At 41.8% G+C, this 16,691-nt stretch overlaps 1 protein-coding gene across 2 annotated transcripts in view; it reads left to right on the forward strand.

Annotated features, from left to right (window-relative positions):
• The window catches only part of LOC123757274 (serine protease inhibitor 88Ea), a 98,058-nt gene that overhangs the window by 47,974 nt on the left and 33,393 nt on the right, over positions 1–16,691 (forward strand). For both annotated transcript variants that reach the window (XM_045740813.2, XM_045740814.2), the window contains exons 3-4: positions 11,048–11,388; positions 11,684–12,066. In XM_045740813.2, coding sequence (XP_045596769.1) covers positions 11,048–11,388; positions 11,684–12,066 — 724 coding nt within the window. The remainder of the gene's footprint in view (positions 1–11,047; positions 11,389–11,683; positions 12,067–16,691) is intronic.

The raw sequence follows: 16,691 nt of genomic DNA on the forward strand, positions 1-16,691 counted from the left end.
AATTAATGCCTCTAACCTCTCCTCGTAGCTCTTGGCCTTCAGTTCTGGGAGCCACTTAGTAGCATGTCTTTGCACCTTTTCCAGTTTGTTGATGTGCTTCTTAAGATATGGGCACCACACAACCGCTGCATATTCTAGCTTTGGCCTAACAAAAGTCGTGAACAATTTCTTTATTTCTCCATCCATGTATTTAAAAGAAATTCTGAAGTTAGAAAGCGTGGCATAGGCTCCTCGCACAATATTCTTTATGTGGTCCTCAGGTGATGGTTTTCTATCTAGAACCACCCCTAGATCTTTCTTTATCAGAATTCTTAAAAAGATTTCTCACATAATATATAGGTTGTGTGAGGTCTATGTTCTCCTATTCCACATTCCATAACATGGCATTTATTAACATTAAATTCCATTTGCCAAGTGGTGTTCCATATACTTTGTCCAGGTCTTCTTGAAGGGCATGACAATCATCTAAGTTTCTTATCCTTCCTATTATCTTAGCATCGTCAGCAAACATGTTCATATAATTCTGTATACCAACTAGTAGATCATTTATGTACACAATAAACATCACTGGGGCAAGAAATGAACCCTGTGGTACTCCACTTGTGGCATTTCTCCAGTCCGATACATTGCCTCTGATCACAGCCCTCATTTTTCTATCAGTCAGAAAATTTTTCATGTGGAGCAGACCGTGGGAGTTGGTGGGTGGCGGGGCATGAGCCCCCAGCCCCGCTGGCACGGGGGTGGGCTCGGGGCCCCCCAGGCACGAGCCCCCCCCCCCTGGCACGGGGGTGGGCTCGGGGGCCCCCAGGCACGGGGTTCCCATTCGTGAACTATGAGGAAGGACCCTCATCATTTCCCACTACATTACTGTCGTGCCGTTATGGGGTACCTGGAGCGTTGTAAATAATTTATTCGTACTATTTTTCTAGACGATTTCCTTATAAGGGTACAGTAGTACAGTCGGGATTGTATTCTACTCGCAATCGGGAATTCGGGGTTAGAATCCTTGGCGGGACAGAAAGGGTTGGGCGCATTTCGTATCACCTTATAGGCACCCATGAATCATTTGGCTTGTTACGGGGTTGTATCTTGAGCAACCCGTCCCCTTACAAATTACGTAGTTTTTCGCTAAATGTTACTACTGCTCGGCTTAGACTCGGTTACAAGTGTCTCTGGGAATTCTAATTATCTGCTGATGTAGACCTGACCAAATGTAAACTGTGTCAACAAAATTATTCGCACACCTTCCGTCACTATGTGATGGAGTGTGAAAAGATACGTGAATTCAGCGATAACTCTGTAACAAATGTTCCAGAGATGTGTAAATATTTCATTCAAAATGATTTGCTGGCAGAAATCTTGACCAAATATTCCCAGTTTGTTAACTATAAGTAGTAACTAAGCGATTGTAACCTATCCATCGCTGCCCACTGGATGGGGGGCGGTGTGCAGGACAAACATATCAGTGGTGACACTAGCTCTCCACATAATGTTGGGTTATTTGTGGACCTGCGTAAAGCTTTCGATACTGTCAACCACCAAAACCTTCTTCTTAAATTACATCATTATGGTGTCAGAGGACACTCCCTACAATACCTCAAATCCTACCTTACTGACAGGCTCCAATGTGTTTCTGTGAATAATAAAATTTCTCCCACACTACCCATCAACATTGGTGTTCCCCAGGGCAGCACACTTGGCCCTCTCCTCTTTCTCATCTACATTAATGACCTTCCAAATGCCTCCCAACACCTCAAACCAATTCTATTTGCTGACGACACAACCTTCATTTACTCCAGTCCTGATCCCCTTGCTCTAAATGCCACAGTAAATACTGAGCTTAATAAAGTCCATCTGTGGCTAACTGCCAACAAACTCACCCTTAACATTGACAAAACTTTCTATATTCTGTTTGGCAATAAATCCTCTAATCAAATAAATCTCAAAATAAACAATACCCAAATTTGTAACAAATTAGATGGCAAATTCCTTGGCATTCTCATTGACCACAAGCTGAATTTCCAGGGACACATTCTAAACATATAAAAAAAAGTTTCAAAAACTGTGGGCATTCTTTCTAAGATCAGATATTATGTACCACGCCCTGCCCTGGTGACTCTCTATTACTCCCTTATCTATCCATATCTCAACTATGGTATTTGTGCTTGGGGCTCTACTACCCAAAATCACTTACGTCCTCTAATTACTCAACACAAAGCTGCTATTAGGACAATATCCAATTCTGGCCCCGGACATCACTCGGTACCCCTACTCAAATCTCTGAATATGTTAGACATTAAGTCACTGCACATTCTCTCATGTGTATTATACATATATAAAACGCTAAACTATAATGCCAATCCTGATCTCAAAAGCTTCATAGAAGGTTGTAACAGAACCCATGAGCACCACACCAGAAATAAATACAGTTTTGATATTCCTAGAGTACGACTTAATCAAACCAGAAATGCTCTACAAATCAAGGGGCCCAGAATGTGGAATGACCTTCCCAACCATGTTAAAGACTGTACCTCTCTCAACCAGTTTAAGTTAAAAACGAAGCTATACCTAATAAATTCCCTGTAACCTACCTTACCCCTCTATTGTCAACCCATGTATGTTTTTTGTTTTGTTTTTTGTTTTTCAAATCAACGCTGTTTGAATGTAATTTTCTGTAATAATTTGTAATTGTATTTGTGCTGCTTTTTCAACAATGTTCCCCCCTCTTTTACCTCTACTTTTATATGTACTCAACACATCTTATTCTTTTTACCCATTAGTTTTAAGCTTTAGTCATTAATGTTTTTCCTGCCCGAAACGCTTTGCGTAATAGTGGCTTTAGGCATTGTATGTACTAGCTCTATCTATAAAGCCAACAAACTTTGTAAAATCTCTATGTATGTACCTTACCTAAATAAAAATTATTATTATTATTATTATTATTATTAATATACAAGACGGTACATTGGGTTTATGAGAGTACACAGCATGTGTTTAAATTCTCGTAAAGCCACTAGTACGCACTGCGTTTCGGGCAGGTCCTTATCTAACATATTAAAACGGTAATTTCTAGCAAAAGTTATAAAATGTTAACAGGTAAATTGAGAATTTGACAGATTAGTAGGCACATTAAAGCACATTGATCATTGCTGTCAGCTTATATGTGCTATCAAAGGTAAAGTTGTATGATGAGGTACATATATTGAGGGATTGGGTAGCACACAATGTGTTCAATATAACAACCATGATATAAGATATCAATGATTACAATGATAGTTACATGGCTTAGGTACACATATTGTTATGACGATGTGCATTGAATTTTGTAACTACCTGATCAAGACTGTAACTTGCTTAGCTAAATGAATTGTGAGGTTCAGTTCCTGAGCCCATGATATGCCTCTGTAACCCTTTCCACTACCGCCCACAAGATGAGTATGGGGTGCATAATAAACGAACTAAACAAACTTTGCTGGTATGCGCTACGGCCAAATATCGACGTAATTCAAAATGGAAATTTATTGTCCAATTAAATTTTTATTTTTTGTTTTCAAAACAGCAGGTTAATGGGTCCTTTGGTAGGTTAGGAGGGCAGGAAGTTCTTCTAAGGTTTCAAAACGTCACGAGAACAGTTAATTGAAAGTTTCTTCTCCTAACCTAACAGCCTAAAACAAGCCGCAACTTTGGGAAAAATTACAGTCCATTGAACTCCTTGGCCGCACCAGTTTTATGCACCTACTCCCAAAGTGATATGAAAAGGCTCGAAAGCATACAAAATGAAGCCATGACAATCATTCTAGGAGTCCCAATAACTGCCAAAATGTCTAATCTACGAAAGAAGTTGTCCCTCCCCAGTGTTAAAAGCAGAATTAAGGAACCGAATGCTAAGCTTCCAATTAGGATAGCCAGAGATCCCCCATTATAATGATATTGGCAAGGAAAAACAGTTCTGTGTTACAGGAGAAAACAGAAGCAAAAAAATATGGCATCACAGATCAGTCTGCTACCCCCGAAAAACTTCACCTGCTTGAGCAAGTCCGTGAGCTCATGTCTGTAGAGAGGGTTTCCTCCCTGGGAGGATGACTTTTGCAGGATTATCATCAATGAAATGGCAACGAAAAAATCCAACATGATGCCACAAGAAATGAGGCACAAGAATCTCCAGGAAATGTATAAAGGAGCCGAAGATGAACTAGATTAAATCTACACTGATGGGTCATCTAATCCTGTTAATGGCAGGGCTGGTGCAGCATACACTGTAACTAGGAATAATGCCTTTCAACGTAGAAATGAAGAAAAAACACGTATTGAGAACTTATGCTTCTTCAGCGTAAGCGGAGCTAACTGCAATTGTTATGGTGTTAAGCTTCCATGAACGAAACACTAATTGGCGCAGTGATCTGCACCGGTTCAAAAGCAGTGTTTACAAAGCCTAAGTAAAAATCAGGAAGAAAATCTTGCGATGGTCGCAGAAATAGAGCTGTGAGGTTATTAATCAACCAGGGAAGAGTCGTAAAGTTTCTGTGGATCCCCTGCCATGTTGAAATATGTATAAATGAACGAGCAGATGTGCTGGCTGCTGAAGGAGCTAAAGGAGACCATATTGAATACTTCATACCCAAGACTCTTCTACAAGTTTAGAGGTATTGTCAGGCAACATCACCGTGACAAGGTAACTGAGGAAAGGAGGATAAAAGCACAAATCGGTGAATCTGTACGATGGTACAACATGGTTGCAGCTGGCAATCCCAATCATTATGGACGAAGTGGTGGTGGCCGCGGAAGAGGATTAGTAATAGCGAGAATCCGTCTTGGATACAAATATCCATGGAGATTCGGAATGGAAACAATTGAGCAGCAGAGTTGCAGAATCTGTGACGAGAGTGGCGGACACCGCCTTGACCACTACCTGAGAGAATGTGAATACCTGAGACATTAGAAATGTGTGTAGAATAATAAACCCCACATTGTTTGAGTTAGGAAAACACTATTTGTCAAATATTGATACTGTTCTTAAACGATTCCCGCATTTTTCACACGCAAGATAACGTAAACTTTTAAGGGTTGACGGATGTTAATCATCTTCTTTGAAGAGCCTTTTACTTGAGACAGTTAAGCAAGTCCCAGCTGTGTCTGGGTGCAAGTGACAGGATGAACAACCCAGCGGGTTTTCTTCCTATTGGGGAGTGTTGTACATGCTGCTGTGGCGGTGTGTCCACTCACAGGAGGAGGGCGCTGCCCAATAAACTCACCCCTCGGGGTAAAATTTTTAAAATTTAGCCTAATCCAGAGGATCCAAAACAGAAAACGGGACAGTACGTCACTTTCGTGAGCCGATTCCATTTTAAATTACATAGATTTTAATCCTGAGGCGCATACGAGGACGGGTTGATTGAAGTTCAGTAATTCGACCTTAGCTGGGGGGGGGGGGGGACCTCGATATGAGTCAAACGTGTACTCGCCTAGTTGTGCTTGCGGGGGTTGAGCTCTAGCTCTTTAGTCCTGCTTCTCAACTGTCGGTCAACTGGTGTACAGATTCTTCAGCCTACTGGGCTCTATCATATCTACATTTGAAACTTTGTATGGAATCTGCCTCCTCCCACATCACTTCCTAATGCATTCCATTTACTAACTACTGACACTGAAAAATTTCTTTTTAATATCTCTGTGGCTCATTTGGGTACTCGGCTTTCACCTGTCCCTTTCCCCCCTTATGCGTGTACCACCCGTGTTAAATAATCCATCCTTGTCCACCCTGTCAATTCCCTATGAGAATTGTGTATGTGGTGATCATGTCTCCCCAAGCTCTTGTTTTCCAGCGACGTGAGGTGCAGTTCACTTAGCCTTTCCTCGTAACTCATACCTCTTAGTTCTGGAACTAGCCCAGTGGCATACCTCTGAACTACCTCCAGCTTCATCTTGTGCTTGACAAAGTACGGCCTCCATGCTGGGGCCGGATACTCCAGGTGTGGAGTATGCCATACTCCGCCTTACATGTGTGGTATACAAGATTCTTAGATTCCTTTCACGGGTTTCTGAAGGCAGTTCTGATATTAGTCACCCTCGCCTATGCCGCTGCTGATATTCTTTTGCTGTGGGCTTCACGAGACAGGTTTGGCATGATATCAACTAGATCTTTGTCCATTTCATGAAGGACTTTCATCTCCCATTAGGTATCCAGTGTCTGGTCTCCTATTTCCCCCCGCATAGTTTCATTACCTTACATTTACTTGGGTTAAATTTTAGTAGCCATTTGTTGGACCATTTCTTCAGTTAGTATGAGGCTACATGATGACCTAAACAATCTTCCTCTGTCTTAATCCTCCTCATAATTTTTGCATCATCAATAAACATTTCGAGTCTATTCCCTCTGGGAGATGGGGGGGGGGGAACACGCATACTAAAACTTAATACTAATTTAGATAAAAGCATAAATTGAGTTAAAAAAATGGCGGAAATCGGTAGTAATAAGTTGGTTAACAAACAGTATTGTTTGAAAATAGTAAGACATGGGTTGACATTTAGGGGGTAATGTAGGTTACACAGAGTTTATTAGGTAGTATTTACTTTTTCTCTTAAACTGGTTGAGAGGTACAGCCTTTGACATGATTGGGAAGGTCATTCCACACTCTGGGTCCCTTGATATGTAGAGCATTTCTAGTTTGGTTAAATTGCACTCTTGGAATATCAAATAGGTATTGGTTTCTGGTGTGATGCTCATGAGTTCTGTTACAACGTTCTAGGAAGCGTTTAAGGTCAGGATTAACATTACAGTTCAAAGTTTTAAGTAAATAGAGTACACTTGAGAGGATGTTCAGTGACTTAATATCTAACATAGTCAAAGATTTAAGTAAGGGTACCAAGTGCTGTCTGGGGTCAGTTTGTTCTAATAGCGGCTTTGTGTTGAGTAATTAGAGGACGTAGATGATTTTGGGCAGTAGAACCCCAAGCACAAACACCATAATTGAGATAAGGATAGACGAGAGAATAATAGAGCGTCACCAGGGCAGGGCGGGGTACATAATATCTGATCCTAGAAAGAATGCCAACAGTTTTAGAAACGTTTTTGCTATATTTAGAATGTGACCCTGAAAATTCAGCTTATCAATGAGGACACCAAGGAATTTACCATCTGCTTTGTTACTAATTTGGATATTGTTTATTCTTAGATTAATTTGATCTGAGGATTTATTACTAAAGAAAATATAGAAGGTTGTTAGTGTTAAGAGAGTTTGTTAGCAGTTAGCCAAAGATGGACTGTTAGTTCAGTATTCACTATATAACTCTGAGTAAGTTATTTCTATAGTTTCCCCATGCCCTTGTACTTGGTTGCTTTGCTAGCTTGCATCTATATTAAACCGGGTTTCTTGTCTGCATTTAGTTTTTTTCCTTTTGGACTAGGACAAACTTGTCTGCCCCCTCACACTTCCGTGTGATGTAGTCCATCATGTCTTGGACCGTTATTACTCTGAGCTCTTTCCCATGTTATATCTGCTAAGAATTTTCTTCTCATCATATTTTCCCTTTTGGAATGCCAGCCTTTTGTTTTCTGTTCCCCTTCCTCGAGTAGCAGATATTATGTACCTCACCCTGCCCTGGTGACGTTCTATTACTCCCTCATCTATCCTTATCTCAACTATGGTATTTGTGCTTGGGGTTCTACTACCCAAAATCATCTTCGTCCTTTAATTACCCAACACAAAGCTGCTATTAGGACAATATCCAACTCTGGCCCCAGGCATCACTCGGTACCCCTACTCAAATCTCTGAATGTTAGACATTAAGTCACTGCACATTCTCTCATGTGTATTATACATATATAAAACGCTAAACTATAATGCCAATCCTGATCTCAAAAGCTTCATAGAAGGATGTAACAGAACCCATGAGCACCACACCAGAAATAAATACAGTTTTGATATTCCTAGAGTACGACTTAATCAAACTAGAAATGCTCTACAAATCAAGGGGCCCAGAATGTGGAATGATCTTCCCAACCATGTTAAAGACTGTACCTCTCTCAACCAGTTTAAGTTAAAAACGAAGCTATACCTAATAAATTCCCTGTAACCTACCTTACCCTTCTATTGTCAACCAATGTCTGCTTTTTTTTAAAGAGCGCTGTTTGTCGACATAATTGTATTTGTGCTGCGTTTTCATCTATGTTTTCATTTCTTGTTTTCATTCTACTCATTATGCTCAATTAGTCTTAAGCTTGTCATTTAAGTTTATCATGCCCGAAACGCTTTGCGTAATAGTGACTTTAGGCATTGTATGTACTAGCTCTACCTATAAGTCAACCAATCTTTGTAAAAAAATTTTGTATGTATGTACCTTACCTAAATAAACATTTTATTTTATTTTATATTTTATATATATATATATAAAACGCTGAACTGTGATGTCAATCCTGACCTTAAAAGCTTCCTAGAAGGTTGTAACAGAACCTATGAGCACCACACCAGAAACAAATACCTTTTTGATATTCCAAGAGTACGACTTAATCAAACTAGAAATGCTCTACAAATCAAGGGACCCAGAATGTGGAATGACCTTCCCAACCATGTTAAAGACTGTACCTCTCTCAACCAGTTTAAGTTAAAAACTAAGCACTGCTTAATTAACTCAGTAATTTACCTTACCCCTAAAATGTCAACCCATGTCTGCTATTTATAAACAATGCTGTTTGTCGACCAAATTGTATTTTGTTGTTTTTTTTCCCCGTGTCCCCCCCCCTTTTTTATTTTATTTTCTCAACACATTTTATACTTTAATCTCAATTAGTGTTAAGTTTTAGTCTTTAGTGTTTTTCTTGCCCGAAAAGCTTTGCGTAATAGTGGCTTTAGGCATTGTATGTACTAGCTCTATCTATAAATTCATCAATATTTGTATCACACCTTGTATGTATGTACTTTACCTGAATAAACATTTGAATTTTGAATTTGAGTACATTAGCCCTACTTCGACCCGTTACTGAAACACCAGTCCACTGTGATCGTTCATTCCCACGGGGGCTTCGAAACAGATTTCTGTTATGTCAGAGTCGTTCAGAGTGAAGACTAGGTAGTCTCTCGCTGGTTCATCGTTACCTCTCATTCTTGTAGGTCCCCTGACGTGCTGACTTAGTTTCTTGTTGCCACTTCCAGTAGTTTAGCTCTCCATGTTTCCTCATCTCCATGCAGTTCTTTGTTCTCCCAATCTATCCTTCCATGATTGAAGTCCCTCATGATGAGCCGATGGGATCGATACAGGCAGCAAAGGCTGCTTTCTCAATTAGTGTTAACTGGCATGTCTGTCTGTCATACTCTTGCCTGGGTCTTCTGTTATTTGGTGGAGGGTTGTATATCACTGCAACAACTACTCTTGATCCTCCCATTGTCATGGTGCCTGTTACGCCCCTGAACCTCTCACATCCTGGGATAATCATCGCCTCAAAACTCCTTTTCTTTCCTTTCTCATTAGTACTCTGCTTCCTCCCCTCCCCTTCCTTTCCTCTTTCCTTCTTAGTGTGGTCCTGGGGAAACACCGCATTCGTTATGATTCCTGAGAGTTTTGTTTGAGAGTCCAATTACATTTGGCTTCACTTCTTGAACTCTTTCCTTAAGTTCACTTGCCTTGATTGTAATTCCATCTATGTTAGAGTACATTACCTTGAAGTTGGCTCTCTTCTGTCCATCCTCAGTTTCTGTGGATTCCACTGGAGTATGGAAACAGGGAGGGTCCTGGATAGGTGGGCCTAGGAAGGAGGATCTGAGGGATCAGGAGTGTGAAGGGTGCTGGAAGGATCTGGTACAGGAAAAGCTTGGAGGGTCTGGGGTTCAGTTAGGACATGGGTTGGGGGAGCAGGGGGGGTGGGGGGCATGTGATATACATAGTGTATATGTACATATATAATATATAAATATGTACACTGGCTGCCTGTCCCAAACACACAATTATGAAATGGATCCAAAGTTCAGCAGTGGAGGCCAGAGATCCCGCGGCCCTGCATAACTGTCCTTCATATAGCGTAAGAGTTCCTGCATAAATCCAGTTGTACCTTAATATGGTAACAAAAAGGGGTATACTTTGAACAATATCCTCACTATTGCATGTTCTAAAGTGAACAGATCATTGTGCACGAGTCTTCGGTTCCCATAATAGTAGTAGTAGTAGGCATCCTGCAGTCTCTGAAGACTATGGAGTTGCACTCTGGTTGATAGTTCCCATGCAAGTCCGTACACCAGTCAGTTGTTTAGAGCAGACAGTTAGTGCTTTCTGCAGTTTTTTGTATATTTGGCTAGTTGTGGGTCTGGGGGTCATGTGTAGTAGTCTGCTGTTAAGGTGGGCAGAGGATACTGCTACCGAAGCTGCTCTCTACCTCAAGGTTCCTCCAAGTCCAGTGGTTCCGGCTGGCAGGATCCCACTTATGACTGGTGGTTCTAAGTGCAGTGGTGTGACTTACCCGTGAAAACACTGCAATTTTCACATTGATATAAAGTATCTTTTGAGGTTTAGTAGTGGGGCGAGGCTTGGTGCCAGAAGTTGTGCCTCGCCCCCCACCCCGTGCCTCGCCTCAATTTAATGAAAAGCATGAAGTTTGTGCCTGTTACCGCAATTGTTCCCTTATGGATGTGTCGAGGCAGATTTCCCAAACTATGGGGAAGAATGTCTGAGCAACGGTTTCAGATTTCTTCTTGTGGCGTGTCTGGTGTGGTGTGTGTGGTGTGGTGTCGTTGATGTGATAATAGTATGATGAGGTACTTTTCCCCACCGTGACTGAGAGGACACGCCATCACCTGGTGTGACCTCTTGACGTTGCAGGAGTTTAGGTCGGTATCGGTACATCTCTACATGGAAGCCTTTGCATGATATGCGCCTAAAGTAGCCAGTGGTTGTTAAAAGATTTGGCGGGTCGTATTCCGGGAAAAATTAAAAATAAGGACCTGCCCGAAACGTTATGCGTGCTAGTGACTTTACGAGAACGTAACAACACTTGTATATATAAATAAATACAAATAAATGTTTTTTCCTGGGCACTAGTGTAATACCTGTCTATACCTTGCAGAGAATGGCGGGAGTGGGTGTTGTGAAGGCGGTGCTGGCGATAACTGTAGCGGCCACCGCGTGTACCAGGCTGTGTCTTGGTCAGGGCAACTGTTTCCCTGGGGAGAATGTCAGCTCCCGCCCCATCGCCAGGAGCGTCGAGAGCTTCGGCCTCTCCCTCTTCACCCAGCTGGCCTCGGCCAAGTCCCAGCAGAGCATCTTCATCTCTCCCTACAGCATCTGGAGCGCCCTCGCCATAGCCTACTTCGGTTCAGAAGGGAACACAAAGCAACAGTTGGAGCAGGTGCTCAATGTCGACTCCAAGATCTCTACCTACTATGGCTATGGAGCCCTCAAGCTGCTGTGAGTGGGGTGTTGGAGGGAGGAAGAAGGGGGGGGGGGTAACTGGCGTGGAAGAAATTGTAGTATGATGGTAAAGATTGTCAGTTACAACCATTCGTATTGTCAATAATGTTAGGTCTTTTCTGTAAACAGCAGTACATTATACTTTATCACTTTTGTTACCAGAGATGTGGCTTTAATTCTTGTATCAATAACGGTGGTAGTAGCGAAAATGATATTATTAATAGTTGTAAGAACTATACATCTTTTCTGATATAGCTAAGTGATGCCTTGTAACGCCTCTTGCCCTTGCCAGGCTAGAGACGGACCCCAGCGGCCCCGTGGGGGTCCGCTTCAAGAGCAGCAACAGGGCCTACTTCTCGAACCAGCTGGTGCTAGACAGGTGCCTGGCTACTATAATTAACGATGGTCTACAGACAGTTGACTTCACCCGTCCAGGCTTGGCGCGGAATCTCATCAATGCACACATCAACGCGACGACGGAAGGCAGGATCCCTGAACTCGTAGAATCGCTTCCAGCCACTACACGTTTTGCCCTCATCAACGCTGTCTTCTTTAAGGGGCTGTGGGCGACGGCCTTCAAACCCGAAGACACTCGCAGACAAGAGTTCATGATACCCCCAGGAGTGTCTGGTGGCCAGGTCCAGATGATGACGCAGGAAGGAACCTTCAAACACGGTAACCTTTTGGAATTTAAATTATTTGTTCTCATTGTCACGAGCACTCTTTTGGTAAGGTAACTTTATCCTCTAACATTAGTGACTCGATCCTCGGCCATAATTTTATTGCAACGCACACAAAATTACCCCTTTGTTCTAGAGTATAACTAGCGAACAATAAAAGTACGTTAACTTTACTATTCCACTATAATTGGATTCTTTAAGTACGATAATCAAGAAATTGGTATAAATTATTTTCCAGTGCTTAATTGCTTTGTCATGTTAGTGTGATTGGTTGCTCACCATATCATCGTTTGTCCTTACCCCAGTGTGTGTTTGAGCCTTCGCCGTTATGCTATTCTGAACCTGCCTCGGTTTCTTTCCTGACACTAGTATTCTTGTTCCTGGCCTTCATGTGTGCCTCCCTGCTTGTCACGACACACCTGGTCTGTTTATCCATGCCTTCTCTTGTATTTTGCTTCCTTACATTGGCTTTGAACCATGGTGTTAATCTCTCGTCTTTTCTGGACAAATTCCCAATTTACTTACCGTCTTCCCCGTCAAGGTCATTATCCCAGTCTATCGTCTGAAGGAAGAAATTTACCAAAATTCTTTTAGCTTAGCAAGTTAGTCTTGATCTAGTTAAATTTTGTAATGAATATTGTTACAGCAGCAATAACATAGACCATCCACAAGTAGTGTCTAAATTAAGCAACTTGCATATGTGGAGAGCTGGTGTCGTAATTGATATGTTCATCCTGCACACTGCCCCTTAACCAGTAGGCTTCATCATATCCACTGTGATGTGTGTTAAGACCATTCCCAGTGATAATGGTTCATCCTTGGCCCCCCCCCCCTTAGCTTTCTCTGCATTGCGTGTTTAGGAAAGAAGTCTGTAGTGCTCATTGTTCGAAGTCCACGTATGTGTTCTCCACCATGGAGATTTATTATTGTCCAATTTCTCCATGTAAAATTCCCAAGGACGACGAGTTTTGTCGTTGCTGCTGTTGATGCCCTCCACGACCTTCAGTGTTTTTCTCTCACCACGCTCTTCCCTCGTTTCCTGTTACATCTGATGCAAAGTAAAATATACACCAGTAATTCCAGCCATCATTATACTTTCATGCAAGAGGAGCCACACATCAGTGGTTCATCCAATAAAATCGGCAGACTTCTAGATGTTACTACTGCTCGGCTTAGACTCGGGTACAAGTATCTCTGGGAATTGTCATTATCTGCTGATGTAGACCTGACCAAATGTAAACTTTCAACAAAATTATTCGCACACACTCCGTCACTATGTGATGGAGTGCGAAAAGATACATGAATTCAGAAACAATTCTATAACAAATGTTTCAGAGATGTCTAAATATTTCATTCAAAATGATCCAACCCGTTCTCGCAAATTCGTAAAGTCAATATTGACTTATTAACTACGTGCATAGGTGATATACTAAATATAATAGATACCCTTAAAAAGATTCATAGAAAACACCAACCTTACCTAACCTTGTTAGTATCTTTACGAAGCAATAAGATGCTTATCTTAACATACTAAGTAGGTTAGGTAAGGTCGGTGTTTTCTATGATTCTTTTTAAGGGTATCTATTATGTTAAGTATGTCACCTATGCACATATTTAATAAGTCAATATTGACTTATTAAATTTGCGAGAACGGGTTGAAATGATCTGCTACCAGAAATCTTGGCCAAATATCCCCAGTTTGTTAACTGTAAGTAGTAACCAAGTGACTGTAACCTATCCACCGCTGGCCACTGGATGGGGGGCGGTGTGCAGGACAAACATATCAATTGTGACACTAGCTCTCCACATATGTCAGTTGCTTAATTTAGAACCTGTATTTGTGGTCGATACCAGAAAATATCCTAAGGAAACTACTCCAAGCTTGTACTAAAGAGGCACCCTTCTTGAGCCCGGATGGGCACATGTATAAGCAAGTAGATGGGGTCGCCATGGGTTCTCCCCTAGGTGTCCTGTTTGCAAACTTCTACATGGGTACCATCGAGCAAAAAGTCTTAGTCGACATGAACTTGAAACCGGCCATATACTGCAGGTATGTTGACGACATTTTTACACAGGTACCTGATGTCAGACATCTGCAGGAGCTGAAGGAGGCATTTGAGCTGAGTTCCGTGCTGCGTTTCACTTACGAGATGGAAAAGGATGGGAAGCTGCCCTTTCTAGATGTAACAGTCATGGAAAAGAGCGGAGGTTTCCACACTGCAGTCTACACTAAGGAAACGAACATAGGAATGTGCCTAAATGCCAAAAGCGACTGCCCAGATAGGTACAAGAGGAGTGTTGTTAATGCATATGTCGACCGTGCTCTCAGCCACAGCTCAGAATGGAAGCAAGTCGACGAAGAACTCTGTAGGGTAAGGCAGGTCCTAGTCAAGAACGGCTTCTCCAATGGTTTCGTCGAAGACATCATAAGAAGGAAAGTGAAGCGCCATGCAACCACTGAAGAGACAACCAACACAACACCTATACCCCCTATTAGACTATTTTACAGGAACTTCTTTTCCACAGCTCATAAAACGGAGGAAATGGTCCTGAAAGATATTGTTAATAGAAACGTTATCCCTACAGACAAAAATCAGAGGATACAACTGACGATTTACTATAAAACCGGTTTGCAATTTTTGACCAGCAGTAGTTTGTTTTGGAATTCCTACCTTTCTGAGTGCCTGACCTGGCAGACAAAGACCTGTTCCAATTACACGGGGGGGGGGGGGGGGGGGGTGTCTTTAGGCCATTTGTTCCTCGGGCCTCTCTTGAGGGGGCTAGATTCTGGCTCTGGTCCCCATTAGGCCTAGAACTCCTTCGAATGACTGTTGCCACGGTCTTTGACGGTTGCCATGTGTTCTAGGGAGGCCTGGTCGAAGAACGGGTCGTGGGGACACTAAGCCCGGAAATCGCCAAGATAACCTCAAGAAGATATCGGTCTAATATATACACATCAGCCCGGTATAGCTCCAGGGAGCCTCCAGGTCTCGCCCAGAAAATGGCGTGTCATTACATTCAACGCTGGTTTTATGCACATTAAATTCCATTTGCCAAGTGGTGCTCCATATACTTACTTTGGCCTGGTCTTCTTGAAGGGCATGACAATCTTCTAAATTTCTTATCCTTCCTATTATCTTAACATTATCAACAAACAGTAATGCAATTCTGTATTCCATCTGGCAGATCATTTATATAGACAATGAACATCACCAGAGCAAGAACTGGTCACAAGTGGTGTACCACAGGGTTATTTCTCCAGTCCAATGCATTGCCTCTGATTCTGCCCTCATTTTTCTATCAGAAAATTTTTCATCCATGTTAGAAGCTTATGTCACCCCTTCAATATGTTTGTTTCCAGAACAACCTATTATGTGGAACTCTGCCGAAAGCTTTTTTTTAGGTCCAGATAGATGCAGTCAACCCAACCATCTCTCTGCTGTAAAATCTCTGGCTCGATCATAGAAACTAAGTAAATTCAATACACAGGATCTTCCAGATCGAAAACCATACTGCCTGTCTGATATTATATCGTTTCTCTCCAGATGTTATACCCATTTAGTTTTAATTATTTTTTCCAATATTTTGACTTACACTTGTCAATGATACAGGTCTATAATTGAGGGGGGTCTTCCCTGCTGCCACTTTTGTAGATTGGAACTGTTAGCCTTTTTCTAAACATCTGCTATGACTCCTGTACACAGGGATGTCTGAAAAATCTGCTAAAGTTGAATGCTGAGCTCAGGTGCACATTCCCTCAGAACCCATGGTAAAACTCCATCTGGGCCAACTGCTTTGTTCTTTCTTAGCCCCAAGAGCATTTTTTTCACTTCGTCTCTAGACACCTCCATGTGCTGTGTTGTTCTCTGGAATTCTTATTGTCTGGTTCCCTGAAGATCTCATTTTGTACAAACACACTTTGGAACTTTTCGTTTAATGGTTCTCGCATTTCTTTTTCAAATTGTCCAAATTGTATTGTCCCTCTTACAGTAGTGCATATATGCATATACTGTATCCTTGTTGAATGTCCTGACTTCCAGGACGAGCGTGTGTCTTGCTTTCCGACCGTCCCTCCCGGTCACTTGTCACTCGGTAAAATTCTTGGTGAATCTGATATTTTTTACATCGTTTGCCTTATGCGTTTCTGTTCTCGTATTGGCATCCTTGGTGATATTTAGCGCCCTCTGATTATTCCGCACATTTGATGGTGCTACATAGCCTTCCCGGTTTGGGGTAGTCTTTTGATAACTACTTACTGTACACGGAAAATGAAAAGAAAGTATCTGTATCCCATTTTCAACCTCTGAATATTATCCTTTACCTGCAGCTTGATTTTAATGAATTTATAGAAAAGGCCTGGATCTGATTTACATTTGTATGCTAAACCGTTTTTAAAGTTCCTCTCTCCTTACTGTCGTGTAGTTGTTTCTCACATCGTTGGATCACTGGTATGTTTAGGGGTTTGGCCTCTTCCTATAATGATTCCATGCTTGTCTTTTGATCTCTGGGCCTCTCACAATTTTTCTTGAACCATCCCTGTTTCCTAGGTCTGCATCTTTGTTTTGGTATGAATGTCTGTGTGCCTTCATCGTATATTTTGCAAAATTTGGCATACTTTTA

Source organism: Procambarus clarkii, chromosome 13 (assembly GCF_040958095.1).
Source record: "Procambarus clarkii isolate CNS0578487 chromosome 13, FALCON_Pclarkii_2.0, whole genome shotgun sequence".
NCBI lineage: Eukaryota > Metazoa > Arthropoda > Malacostraca > Decapoda > Cambaridae > Procambarus > Procambarus clarkii.